At 41.3% G+C, this 13,637-nt stretch overlaps 2 protein-coding genes across 7 annotated transcripts in view; one reads left to right on the forward strand and one right to left on the reverse strand.

The window, feature by feature from the left end:
- Positions 1 to 13,105, forward strand: part of pot1 (protection of telomeres 1 homolog) — a 128,688-nt gene extending 115,583 nt beyond the window's left edge. The window contains exons 13-20 of one of the 2 annotated variants that reach the window (XM_050072862.1): positions 402 to 431; positions 2,815 to 2,971; positions 4,667 to 4,875; positions 5,051 to 5,186; positions 6,075 to 6,160; positions 6,662 to 6,756; positions 9,113 to 9,218; positions 11,648 to 13,105. In XM_050072862.1, the coding sequence (XP_049928819.1) occupies positions 402 to 431; positions 2,815 to 2,971; positions 4,667 to 4,875; positions 5,051 to 5,186; positions 6,075 to 6,160; positions 6,662 to 6,756; positions 9,113 to 9,218; positions 11,648 to 11,661 (833 nt within the window). In that variant the 3' untranslated portion in view covers positions 11,662 to 13,105. Of the gene's footprint in view, positions 1 to 401; positions 432 to 2,814; positions 2,972 to 4,666; positions 4,876 to 5,050; positions 5,187 to 6,074; positions 6,161 to 6,661; positions 6,757 to 9,112; positions 9,219 to 10,934; positions 11,304 to 11,647 lie in introns of those variants that run through there. The other variant, XM_050072861.1, reaches the window with a different exon arrangement.
- Positions 1 to 13,637, reverse strand: part of LOC126407721 (E3 ubiquitin-protein ligase TRIM21-like) — a 297,595-nt gene that overhangs the window by 280,174 nt on the left and 3,784 nt on the right. For 2 of the 5 annotated variants that reach the window (XM_050072888.1, XM_050072886.1), the window contains exon 3: positions 13,399 to 13,575. The exons of 1 other annotated variant lie outside the window; for it this stretch is intronic. In XM_050072888.1, coding sequence (XP_049928845.1) covers positions 13,399 to 13,575 — 177 coding nt within the window. Of the gene's footprint in view, positions 1 to 13,118; positions 13,615 to 13,637 lie in introns of those variants that run through there. 2 more of the 5 variants (XM_050072890.1, XM_050072887.1) reach the window with 2 other exon arrangements.

The following is a 13,637-nucleotide window of genomic DNA, read 5'->3' on the forward strand; positions in this document are numbered from 1 at the left end:
TGTGGAGACAGTGTCTGCCTCCCGGACCGTAACAGGAAGATGATTCCACAGGAGAGGAGCCTGATAGCTGAAGGCTCTAGCTCCTGATCTACTTTTGGAGACTTTAGGGACCACGAGTAACCCTGCGTTCTCAGAGCGCAGTGTTCTGGTGGGATAATATGGCACTACGAGCTCACTAAGATATGATGGAGCTTGACCATTTAGAGCTTTATAAGTTAACAGTTGTGAGATATAAGCTTTCAAATAAAATGCTTTTCAGATCAGGCGATGTTTCCCCCCCACAGCTCGGCAGAGTACAGTCATACAGTACAGTCTGTTTAAAGTCCTGTGCTACTTATCTCTTATTGATTTGTGTTCCTGTATCTGTTTCAGTCCCTGATGGTTTCCGTTTCTGTTTTTAGGTGTTGGTGGAGCAGTGGAGTGCAGCACAGGTATGAAACACAGCCGCAGCAACTCAACAGGTCTGGTGTGAAGTTAAACAGTGTGAAATGAAACAAATACAGCTTTCTAAGTCCAAGTGCAAAAAAAAACAAAAAAACATGATGTAACAGGAACTTATTCTAGGCTATATTGTTCCTTCTGCTTTTCCATCATACTTTCTCTGGTGTGAGAGTGAAAAAGGTATTCAGACAGACTTTAAAAGTCTGAAAGTTAACTTACAAGATACAAGGTGATTCTTCAAGTCAAGTAAGGATCCTTTCTACACGGCCTTCATTTAGGGAAATCTGAAGGATGCCTGTGTGTATCATCAGCGCTGTTAACTCTCTGAGACCCACCGGGCTTCAGGCGATCCGACATTCCTGTCTTTCAGAGGCTATAGATGGCTACGTTTTAAAGCTAGATGTTACGGCCTCACCAAACAGACAAGCTCAATGGACAGGGGGAAAACAATCAAAGTTTTATTATTAACAATAAGACGAACCATCCTTACAACTCAAAGAGGGTTGGAGATCCCGGCCAAAAGAAACAAAAGATGGGGGGTCGCTGGGCCAACCACACAGTGGGCCGTTGGACCCAGCTCGTTCCCCTTAATATCGACACTGAAACTAAACAAAACCAGAAAACTGAACTGTCGGTAACTTTCAACCCAAACTGAAATAACAAACTAAAATTACAAAGCCCAACCAACTATTCCAGGCTGGGAACAAAAGAAGAAACCCGTTTCCCCATGAGTCCAGTGCTGCTGCTGCTGCAGGCAGGTGCTGCTAGGTGCTGGTGACTGTCCCTGTGTAGGTCAGTCTGTGTGTCCATCCACTCCTCCCCTCAGCTCCCTCTAATACTCTACTTCCTGGTTACTTTCAGGTGTTTCACTCCTGTAGAAAGACAGGTAGGGAGGAATGGAAGAGAGGAAAGAAGAGGAGATAAAGAGCAGGAAGAAAAAAACAGATAAATAATACAACACAACAATATGGCCACACATAACATTAGAGTGATAATAAACTGGTATCATATAAAACTAGAAGACAAAAGGAACCCGGGGATACCAGCCACGTTATGTTAGCGTCACAGGAAGGGGGCTAAATAAGGCTACAAAGTTAAGCTAAAATTTTAGCGAGGGAAAACAGCACGGCCATTTTCACAAAGGTCCCTTGAACTCTCGCCTCACGATATCTGAATGAAAATGGGTTCTGCTGGTACCCATGACTCTCCCCTTTACTGACATGCCCACATTATGCTTTATTTTGCATGCAGTATAAATGTGTTATTTTCAGCTATTGTATTTGAATATTTCTGCACACTGGGCTCCCGAAACCGTGTTGGGATTGATTACTTGGGTCTGACTGAAAATCTGATATACTTGTGCATTCAATGAGCCCAATCTGATTAATGTGTGATGATGTTAGCACCCATAGTAGCCAGTTCATTATAATGAGACTATGTTTTTAAACGGACATCACTGTATAAAATGACCTATAGTGACCTCTGGGATAATCACAGCCTCATGAAACTTTACAGCCACAAACTACAGACTTCAGGCATTCAGAGGATGTTTGGCTTTCATACGTACACTTACAGTAAGGGAGTTTCTCTGCAGTTTCTAGAACAGAAGTGCTCACCATCCAATTGCTGAAGAGCTGCATTTCTTACAGAAATCACCAAATAGTTTTTGATTACAAATCACAGCTTGGATTTTTCTGTGGTGTTCTTCAAGGTCTTGGTGTCTTAATGTGGTATTTTGGAGGGATTTTTGACCATCAATTCTCATATCAGTTCTCAAGTAGTAAAACATGCTAGCCCCTATGCACTCTGGTCGCTGGTTCATTCTGAATGGATTGCGAGTTTATAAAAAACACATTTTAATTTGAAGTACGGTGAATTTCCCTCGACCAAGGAAGCATCATTGACTTTGAGAAGCTAATGTGTCATTTGTCATCGAACAGCCTCTGAGATGTTTAAGATGTGATTTTAAAAAGAAAAGATATTTGACTTCAGAGACACATCAAGAATTCTGTTTGCAGGGTGTCCAGAATGTTTTCCACAAATTTCTGCATTTTTTAAATATCATTCAAGGCCTTAAATGTTCCAGAGTAGTCAGATCAAATGTGTCACGTCTTAAACTTTTTAGAAGTCTAAAAAGTGCTGTGACTGCAGGCTGTGTGTCACTTTCCATTTTCCAGTTTTTTTAAAGGAAAATATTTTATCATTCCCTCCTGCGTGGCATTAAAAAGTCTTTCAAAGTTGATGAAAGTCACTCTGCTTGTGACTGTGATCTATGACTGTGTTCATCTCTGTGTGTGTGTGTGTGTGTGTGTGTGTGTGTGTGTGTGTGTGTGTGTGTGTGTGTGTGTGTGTGTGTGTGTGTGTGTGTGTCAGAGAGAAGCTGCGGTCACGACACACAGCCGGTGATGCTGTCTGAGCTGAAGCGGTCTGATCCGGGTCGAGTTCATCATGTCAGAGTCCAGCTGAGATCCTACGAGCCCCGCAGACTCCATCAGGCTCTGAAACTGTACTGCAGCAAGTGTACATCAATGTAGGCTCACACACACACACACACACACACACACACACTGTCCAGTCAGGACTCAGAGCTCTCATTGGGTCTCATTCACAAACAATGCACACAGACAAATCTGTACTTTAAACCATACATACAAAGTTTTAGTAGAATCTGGGATTCATTGATATTTTCTTACCTGCACTGGTTTGTACTCTGCAAACAAATGTAGAACTGTCTCAGACCATACGTATGCACAAATGATGAAGGCCTGGCTGTCTCAGAAAATGTAAACACACACCTTTTAACTTAATGCACAACATATCAAAACCATAGTTATTGGAAAAGGGTTTAATAGACAACATTTAAAACCATTAATTCACTAATGCACTGATCAAATGTATTAAAAAACCATGACACCCTTTCATCCCCATCAATTATAAATTAAAAAATTCAACTATGAAAACAGAGTGTCCCAGTTTTTATTTTATAAAAAATGCACATACTTTCATTTGTAGCCGACTGGTTAATTGGTAGCCTGCAGGGTATAGAAGAGATTCTGACACACCTCTAATGCCGCGTTCACACTTCACAATATCAGCCCGATTACAGCCCGACGCAGCATCGTACTGTGTTGGTGCGGATCGTGAACGACAATGAGTGTCGTACACGATAATCCATTGCTTCATCTCATGTAGTGTGCCATAGTAGACGACAACGACACCACGTCTGGGATGCCTCATGATGTTCCAACAAAAAGTCTAGCATGCTTGATTTTCTTTTTGTCATTCATGACCCGTTCCCGTCACAGCCGTCCCTTTGACCAATAGGAACCCAGAGCGAGACACCTGTACGCCAACAACACCCCAGCGTTTTTGGTATTTCCTGTAGGGACGTTACCACACAGAGTAAAAAAGGAAAAATGATGGTGTGAAACAGCAGAGGCACTTTGTCAACCCCCTGAGTACTGCCGTTAGCATCAAGCTAGCAAACAATGTTCTTTCTTCATAATGGAGGACATAAAGGAATAAAATTAAAAATGAGTGGCAGTGGCAGGATGCTGATTGCAGATAGCAGGTAGCCCCTGTCAATTGAGAATGATTGTGATTCACAAACATGTGCACGGTGGTAAGAACAAAATCAGCTGGTGCGCACGTGTCATAAATCCGACGGTGATTTTGCTGATGTTTCTATATATGCGCAGAGTAAGAACATTATTACGTACATTAGTGAATGAGGCCCAGTGTTTGCTGTTAATTGTGACCCAGTATCATCTTTGACATTTCTGGTTCCATTGCTGTCACGTGCACATGCAGACATTATAATTGGCTTTACTGACGCACTGCTGCAGCCCTGCTCAGTCACAGGAAGTGTTCAGTGAGGAATGTGCTGAGTTTTCTAGTTTACTTTTGTTCTTAAAAAATAATTTCCAGTCTGGCATTTGTAGCAGTCGGTGATTAGTTAGAAGTATTTAAAGTTGGTAAAGTAGAATTTATGAGCTTAAATATGATTTAACTCAGAAGTTTTAATGTTTTGAAAGTAAAGAGAGCAAATACAAATGTCTAAGAATTAATTTGGTGCAAATACAAACTGTCTGCAACATATAAAATGCCAAATGTCAGAGTAAACAAACAGATTGAACTGTAACAGGAGACAAATGAATCACTGGCGTGCACTGTTTGATTTGTAAAGTGCGATGAAATTAGATCTCTAATTTCCCTCTGATCTCAGGCAGGACGTCCCAGATGATGAACTGGTGGCAAGTCTCTTCTCTGAAGCGTCCAGGGACTCTGGACCCTGCAGTCCTCCACCGTGGGCGCTCTCTGGACAGGTCACTGTGCCTGGAGATTTCCCAGGATCCCCGAAACGAGCACTGAGTGTTCACCTGTCCACCCAGCTCATTTCTGAGGACAAAACTAAGGACCTTATTTACCTCATGGGTAACAGTCTTAAGCAACACTTTAGACTCCTCAGCTCTTCTTATTGGCAGATGTAAAGTTTGAAATTGAATCACACTGAAAGGGATACAAGTTTTACTTTTACTGCTGCTTTCAAAAACACAAAGTCTTCATCCTAGAATCAGACACCGGTGACGGAGGTTTTGGTGTGTTGCAGGTTCGACTCTGGAGGAAACGTGTCAACTCGCAGCCGGCTACCAGAACATCATTCCTGTGAAGTCATCAGGAGGTCAGCTGGCTCTGCTCGACCTGTCTGCACCTTTCCTGTTCAGAGGCAGGAAGAGATACTACGGGTCAGAGATGAGCCACACACACTGATGAGTCCTAGAATACAGTCAGAGCTTTATCAACATCAGTTAGTTGCTCCATCTTGTAGCAGACAAACAGCTTTTTTTCTTATATTCTCTTCAGTATCACAGTTCAGGGCTGTGGACGGCTCAGTAGCTGAGTTCTGATGAAACACAGTTTATACTGATTGATCAATGAATCTGCTGTTGTAGGTTGTTAAATGCTAAAAGTTATGTGTTTACTATTGGAACTGCTGTAAACCTTGAGCAGGAATCTGCCACTCTGCCACTTCTGCTCCAGTTCATCTCAGAGGTGTTGAGTTCAGGACTCTATGCAGACCAGCCAAGTTCTTCCACATCAAACTGGGACTGTCATTTCTGTATGGAGCTGGATTTGTGCAAAACAGCATTGTCATGTTGAAACAGGGAACAAACACAAACCGTTCATACAAAGTTGTTGTTAAAAATATCATTGTATGCTGTAGCATTCACAGAAACTAAAGGGGCCGAGACCCAACCAGGAGAACAGAGCCACACCGTTATTTTATTTCTTCTCCATTAAACTCAGGGAGGTAAAGTTCTCCTGGCTTTCACCACCCTGATCCATCCTCAGCAGTCGACGCAGGAGACGTTTATTAATGCTGTCAAAGGATGGTCAGTGGCTGTGTGCGTGTGTGTGTGTAAACTTCTGCAGCTGTTAGGAAAAAGTGTGACTGAGCCAGTTAAAGAGGATAACCACAGACATTCAACCATTTTGTCTCTAACTGTGAAAGGAAAGTGTCACTGGGAACAATTGAGTCTGTGCATATTTACTGTACATTAACTAACTGTTTTATTCACAGTAAAGGAGGCATGTAGCCAACAGCTGATAATGTATCCTCTTCTTTGTTTCAGGTGTAAGAGGTGCTCAGACGCTGCAGTGAGGGAACCTTCATGTGCTGAAGGAGTCGAGCTGATGGATGAGAAAATCATTGCAGAAGGTGAGAGGAGAGTTTGGTTTGAATCTCTGGACTGTTGGAGGAAATTGTGGCAGCGGAGATTACACAGGAAACGACTCACACTCTAGTTTAAATGTCAGTGCTAAGTGGCCAAAACATGAAGGAATGCAGCTTTGATGGAAGAAGCATCGACTTCATGTGAACGTTTTCACAACCTGATCAGTTGGAGATTATCCAGCAGGAGGATTTTTTGCTTCTCTCTGTTTTATATCAGCATCAACTGAATATCTTTGGGTTTTGTTGTGCTGTTTGCTGCTTGTTCTTTGACGCTTCGGCGTGTAGTCTTCAGTTTTAAAACCACTCGCTCGCTCTTCACACAGAGTTTTAAGTGGAGCTTGTTTTCCTTCTTCCTGATTCAGCAGGTTTGCAAAAGCTCATGAACGACTCCTGGCTAATCTCAGATCTGTTCTAGCCGCAGGATTTTTTTTCTCCAAAATAAATCACACAATCACACACACGTCTCTGGTCTCTTCTCGTCTGCAGCTCTCGGCGTTCAGCTGCTGCATTTCGTCCTGCTGATGAAGCTCGAGCTGCAGGACGCCACCGACACGCTGGACGCCTTCCTGTGGAGAGACGCTGTGAGTTTCTGATTACATGTAAAATACTGCTGACTGTGGATCAGTTTAGTTCAGATCACAAGTAGAAAATCTCAGTTTATCACCACCTTTCTCATCTTTTACCAGAATGATAGGAAGCATTCTGAAGTTTGTGTTACTGCTGTGGTGGCAGTGTGTTTTTATACTGTGTGTATGTTGTCTGCTGTGACCTGTTTGTATATTTGTCACTGTGTGTGGGTGACTAAACCAGTTTCCTCTCTGGGGATTAATAAACTTATCTTATTTTAAAGAAAGGTTCAAATGACACCAGGTGAGTGTGAAACTTTTTGCAGTCGTGGTACAAAACAAGAAGTTTTTGCTGGACTTAATAACTTAGATAGATTTATTGAATTATTGATGATCCAAAAATTTATGTTCAACTATGAGGTCGTAAAAGGTGCATCGTTAAAGTAATTTCTATAGCAAAAATACCAAATAGTCCTCAGTTTGATCTCTTCAATTCTGACGATTTATGGTTATTCTTTGTTCTGTGTAGGGTTGTAAAATTCTGGGAGTATTTAAGGTGGAAACTTTCTATGGGAATTTACAGGAATTTATGGTAGTTAACAGAAAATAACAGGAATAAAATGGAAATATAGGTGTTATTTGCTTAAGCTGTATTTACCATGTCATTTGCAGATAGAAAAAAAGTTAACCATGGTAAAGCTGTGAGCCAATCAAGGTGGGCTGCAGAGGGCAATCTGTCTACTGGGCACTCAGGCTCCTTGGCATCAAAGAGTTGCAGGAGAGGAAAGTCACCAGAAACATCAATGAGGCTGCAGAAAAAGCCTCAAGCTGGCTGTGGATCAAGAGGGCAGATCCATGGTGTAGTGTGCAGGGACTGATCAGCCCCGGCTGGGTCGCCCAAGTGAGGGTGCCTGATGATCTAAGACCCGAAACACCCTGGGTTCATCACTGATGGCGTGTCCAAGCTGCACCATTCATGCAGACATAATTAAACCCTTTTAATAGAAGTGAAAAAATCTGTTTGGTTGAGTCGAGCTTAAATTAAAAATATTCCCCATGAACCCTCTCACCAAAATAGAAAACCTCCGTATCCTCTCCATGGTCTTCCTCCATGTCAGATTGTATATGTTTTTCCCCAAAATAAGTTCACTATTAAAAACTACAATAACTATATTAAAATTGTAATAATTCTTGAGCTAAACTTTCCTTTGACATTTATCATACATTTAGCAACCTTTGCAGCTCTCGTCCTGTCTAATAGTAAATCAATAATTTGGGGTTTGTTTGTCGAACAAAACAAGCTTTTTGGAGACATAGATTTGGGCTTTGGGAAATTGTAACAGCAGTTTTCTTTTTTTTCTGGCATTAAATAGACCAAAGAGATTAACTGAGCAAACAGCAGAGTGGTGCAGGGATGATCTTTACTTGTGAGGCAACACAGACGTTAGCATCACCCTGGTTACCTCGTCAAAAAGCCTGTGAGATTTTTCCATTCAGCAACATAATCTTCACAAATGAACAACACTTTTATTTTGAAGCATGAATGCAATCCCCAGAGGTAAAAACATTAGGCTTCAAAGGAAATACACTACAGTCACATGACTTAATGTCACCACCTCAATGATGCTGTAAAGCCATGTTCAGCGCCTCATTCAGCTACTTGTTAGCAACCACCGTTTGAAGACTCATAAAGGCTTCAAAATTCACAGTGGGATATTTACTGACGTATTTTATGCCGTAGAACAAACTCTCTTCAGCTTGTGTTAACCACAGACCTTATTTCAGGCAGCTAACCAAAAACCCATTGACTTCAAGACGAAGGAACCAGGAGTGCTAAAATGCTAACTCATTTCCATGTTTTAGGACTCATTCCTGCAGCTCTGTATATAAGCAGATAGATAGAAAATTAAAACGATCAGTATTTGAAGCCCTGTTGTGGCCTGTAACACCGACAAAGAGACACAATCCTACGGTGGCTCTGAAAGCTCAGCACACACTGCACGCAAAAAAACCCCACAACCAAGTATGGCCAGATCTACAGACACCAACATATCACTTTTACTAGTTAACCTTTTCATGTTTTGGTTATCAGACACAATTAATGTAAAAAACAAAGAATGAGAAGTTTGCAAACAGCTTCGATCATCCTGCAAATCTGTGATGAGATCAGTGAGAAGTTTTGATGCAGTTTGATAAATAAAGTCCATCACAACTTTCCTGCAGAGAGGATTCGATCGTGTTGAGAGAACTGACATCAAATAAACATCATAAAGTAAAAGAACATGACCTGATGAAACCTCCTGAAACTGTTTGTGGAAAGTGATTTTTACTCTAATGAGTGATGATGACGATGGTTTGTGTCTTTCATCAGGAGAGGTTCTTCAGCGTGTCGGCAGAGGACGTGGCATCCAATCAGGAGGCTCAGAACAGCATCCGTCAAATGATGGACTCCCTCTGTCCTCCAGGGGGCAGCACTGGTACGTCTGTCAGACTCAGAGGCTGAAACGACGAGTTTCGAGTGTGAAGCTGAGTGTGAAGCAGCTTCAGTGACATTTTAACAGAATAATTGGCTTCAAGATCTGATTACTTGGTACAAATAAGTACACAGGTCATCTTTTCTGTGAATTAATAAAGACAAACCATTCTGTGAACGACATCACACACAGAAATAAGATGAACCTGAAGCATAAAAACAGCAGAAGGTTTTGTTCTCTGATGAAACAATAATTAAATGAATCGGTTTCTTCAACAGTCTACAACACGGTGACTTGCTGGAGAGTTTCAGGATTACTGTTAGTTTTAATGACCAGGAATGTAAGACGCTGCAGACTGCTGCTCTGTGTGTAGAGCTACACCTCCTACCACATGGTGGCGACCATTTTTGTGTTGTTGTTGTTATCCAGCTGAATGGAGAGGGAAAAAAATCAAGTGTTTCACGTGGCAAAAATTTAAACAACTCAGACAAAACATACATAGATTAATTAAAACAGTAAATAGAATTTTAGTAAGACAAAACTTGCAACAATAAAATGTTAAAAATCAATAAAATCAATAAACAGCGGGGATAAAAACTAAATATTTTACATCTCAGTTTGTTTTACATCCAGCACATTTCCCCTGTAAATACTCCTGCACTGTCCAACACCTCCTATCAGCACCAGTTAGACTAATGACTGTCAATCACACATGAAAGAAGAAGCAGGCGTAGCAGTGTTCCCAGTTTGGACCTGCTTTTTGTCTGTGAATAAAAACAGAGACAATCAGGCTTAAAACCAGCGTCTGAACCAGGAAATAAAGACAACAACATTTAGGTAAAGAAACAACAGAATCAATTAAGAGACATTTCTAAGAGATAAAACATACATGATTAATGCGTATTGAGCAACACATTCACGACCTTAAGTGTCCTTCACCTTTTAAAGACGTTGAAAGAGAAACACAGTCGGCAGAATAAATGTTGGCGTTGTACATTTCTGCAAACTACAGATGTGTTCGATTGGTGCTGCAGAAAGTTTGTTTTACTTTTCAACAACTCTGTGGGTAACATGTGGCTGTGTTGAGGCACAGAAACCACATAGGTATGGTTCAGAAAAGATCATGTTTTGGCTTAAAATACCTGTTTTTCGTGGCACTGTACTGACAGGGAATGCAGCAAATTCTTGGTAAAAAACAACCGCATTTTGTGGCACTATTCCCGCTGAAAACACGGTGACGGGTCGCTAGAAAACCCCACAGATTGGGGCCGCTGGAAACACAGCAATGACTTGCTAACTCACAACAGCTTTTTGTGGCACTATCCATGAAAAGAGTGACAGGTCTATGAAAAGCACCCATGTTTGATGGCTAAAAAGCGCCAGAAACAGCAAAGACTCGCTAAAAAACAGTTGGTTTTTTGTGTGTTGGTCTCGAGCAGTGGTCTGCAGCTTGGCAGGCGTCTCACCAAGTTCTCAAGTCAGCTCGTATAATAGGTCACTTTACAAACATGGATATGATACGTATGAAATGTACATCCATGGTATGTATCTGTGGTTGGTAGAAATGTCCAATGCCCACTTTTCTTTTGGCAACCGGGCTTCAACAAAAGAGTCAAACACAGGTTAACCACATTCATCATCATGAGTCATTCAGCATTTCTCTGTCAAAGTGCTGAAAGTGAGTTCAGGTGTGTGATGTCGATCTGGTGTTCACGTCAGGTGAGCGTCCGTGGATGGATTTGTGTCTGACAGAGTACCGAGCAGAGGACGACAAGGGAGAGAGCCAAACCTGTTATCAGATCTGCCACAGCACCATCACCAAACCACGCTCTGCACGGTCCGACCCCGACCCAGCCTGAACCGCCTGTGGGTCAAAGGTCAACCAGAGTCCTGCAAAAAGACAAACTGTTTCTACCTGTTTCTCTTTTAGTCATTTTGTATTTAACATTTTTTCTGGTTTTATTTGTATTTATTGTGTAAAACAAAATGAATGTACATAAAAAGGTGAAAAATGTATAAAACTGCTGACTGATGTGAGTGAATCAATAAAGTGTTGACTTGTTACTACAAAGCTTTCAGTCAAGGGACTGTTGAGGTCTGATCTGTTGTGTTACTGCGCCATCTGCTGGTCAGCTGACATGATGCACTTTATAAAAGACCTGTTTTTCATCCAATAATATACAGATACAGCAAAGGACAAACACACATGGTAAGTACAAATAAAGACAGTATCTTTGAACGCCTATTTTTCATGTACTTATTTGAATCTTTGGAGGATGAAAGTGATGTTGGAAACTTGTGGGACATTTTGTGTGTGTGTGTGTGTGTGTGTGTGTGTGTGTGTGTGTGGTCTTCATCCATCTCACCTGCAGCAGCAATAGTTCAGTTTTCTGTCTGTTTTTACCTCAACTTGTGTTTCTTCTGTTTTCCAGAAGACACATGTTGAACACAGTCCTCCCTGGAGAAGAACAACGTCTGCGTTCCACAAACCAGAGCAAGGTGGTCAGTAAAGATCAAATCATGAGCGCACAGTGGTGGAGGAAGTATTCAGATCCTTTACTCAGGTCAGGTCAACATCAACACACAAAAAGCACTGCACATACAACAAAATGAACCACAGAGAAAACAGTGTGGTCAGGTGTGTCCTCCTGATGATGATTTAAAGGCTGAAGAAAAGAGATGGGTCTTAAAACGGGTTTTAGACGTATCAATAGAGGAGGAAGATCTAACTAAGTGGGAGACTGTTCCACAGTTTAGGACCAAGAACAGAAAATGCTCCATCGCCTTTAGTTTTTAACTGGCTCTGGGATCTGAGGGGTCAGGAGGAGGAATAGGGGATGAGCAGTTCAGAGATGTAAGCAGGTGTGTGTTCATGCAGCGCTTTAAAAACAAATGAAAGAATTTACTGAACTGGTAACACAGTGAAGAGAGGCTTGTGCCAGTAAAAGTACTAATACCACACTGAAAATACTCCACTACAAGTTAAAGCCCTGCACTCAAAACCTTATTATATTTATTTAACTGTTTCCATAAACTGTCTGACTGTCACGCTACTCTTTGGTACAAACAGCTGTGGACGTGATGCAGTGGCACAGAGGAGGAGAAACTTTCCACATGAAGGCTTTGAAATAATCTTCCATCCTCTGCTTGGAAGTGGTGAATTTACAGCTCACAGATACTTAATACGACACAGTCTCTGGCTTTTGTTTTGATATGTGGTGTCTGCAGAAAATGTTGCACATTTCTGATCTGTCGTTAGCTTGTTAACTATATTGCATGATTTCCACCGTCACACTGAACGTCCTGCTGAGCCCTGTTCAAACGTTAGAGCTGTATATGAAAACAAACACAAAAAGAATGGTTGAATATTCGTATTAAACGGCTGGATCTGATCCAACTGACATAATCGGGTACACGCCTAATTATTTCATTAGACCTTTGAATGTTTTAGAAGCAGTCCTTTACACTTTCCATCATTTTTCACATTATCAGTAAATAGATTGAGTACATTTGTTTTTGATGTTTCAAAGGTCTTTAAGGCAGTTAATGCAGTCATTGGAATAAACAAGATTACATTACATAATATCAGCAGTGGGATTAAATCTTTGTGTTGTAGTAGTAAGTAGCAACGTGACACATCAAAGAAACCATTTACAGAAAAAGAGGAAAAACCACATTAATCAGAATCTAAAAAATCAACAATGTATTCACAGTACATCACCAATAATATACATTTATTACATTAAATGAGAGTGAATCTTTCTGTAGAAAATCAGATGGTTGTTCTACTTTGTGTGACTGACGCTATTAGTTTTAGTCAAAATATATTCCTCTGAGCAAACTGCTCCTACATGCTTGATTGACAGGAGAGATGATCAGAGGGGCAGAGTTTTTACNGAGTGAATCATTCTGTAGAAAATCAGATGGTTGTTCTACTTTGTGTGACTGACGCTATTAGTTTTAGTTAAAATACAATATCTCTGAGCAAACTGCTCCTACGTGCTTGATTGACAGGAGAGATGATCAGAGGGGCAGAGTTTTTACCACCATCATTAAAACAGGGACTGAAGTATGGGTAGAGTTTCTCAGTGAAGGAGCAGCCAGTAAAGGAGTAGATAGGAGCTGCAGCATCAACATCATAAAAGGAGACCAGACCCTCCTCATAATCCACAAACACCCCCACCTTCTCAGGCCGAGACTTCAGAGAGAGACTGACTGAAGAGTAAGCAAAAGCTTTGTACTCATTTTCATTCCTCAAACATATCGTCCAGTAACCATTCTGAGGGCCCAGTGGGATCTTTCCCTTCCTGTTGATCGACTCTCTGGCCACTCCTAAATCCCACTTAGTCTTCCCTTTAACCTGAACCTCATAATAAAATCTTCCTGAAGAGAAACTCTGCTTTGCTAAGACACAGGGACAAG

Source organism: Epinephelus moara, chromosome 20, assembly GCF_006386435.1.
Source record: "Epinephelus moara isolate mb chromosome 20, YSFRI_EMoa_1.0, whole genome shotgun sequence".
Classification (NCBI taxonomy): Eukaryota; Metazoa; Chordata; class Actinopteri; order Perciformes; family Serranidae; genus Epinephelus; species Epinephelus moara.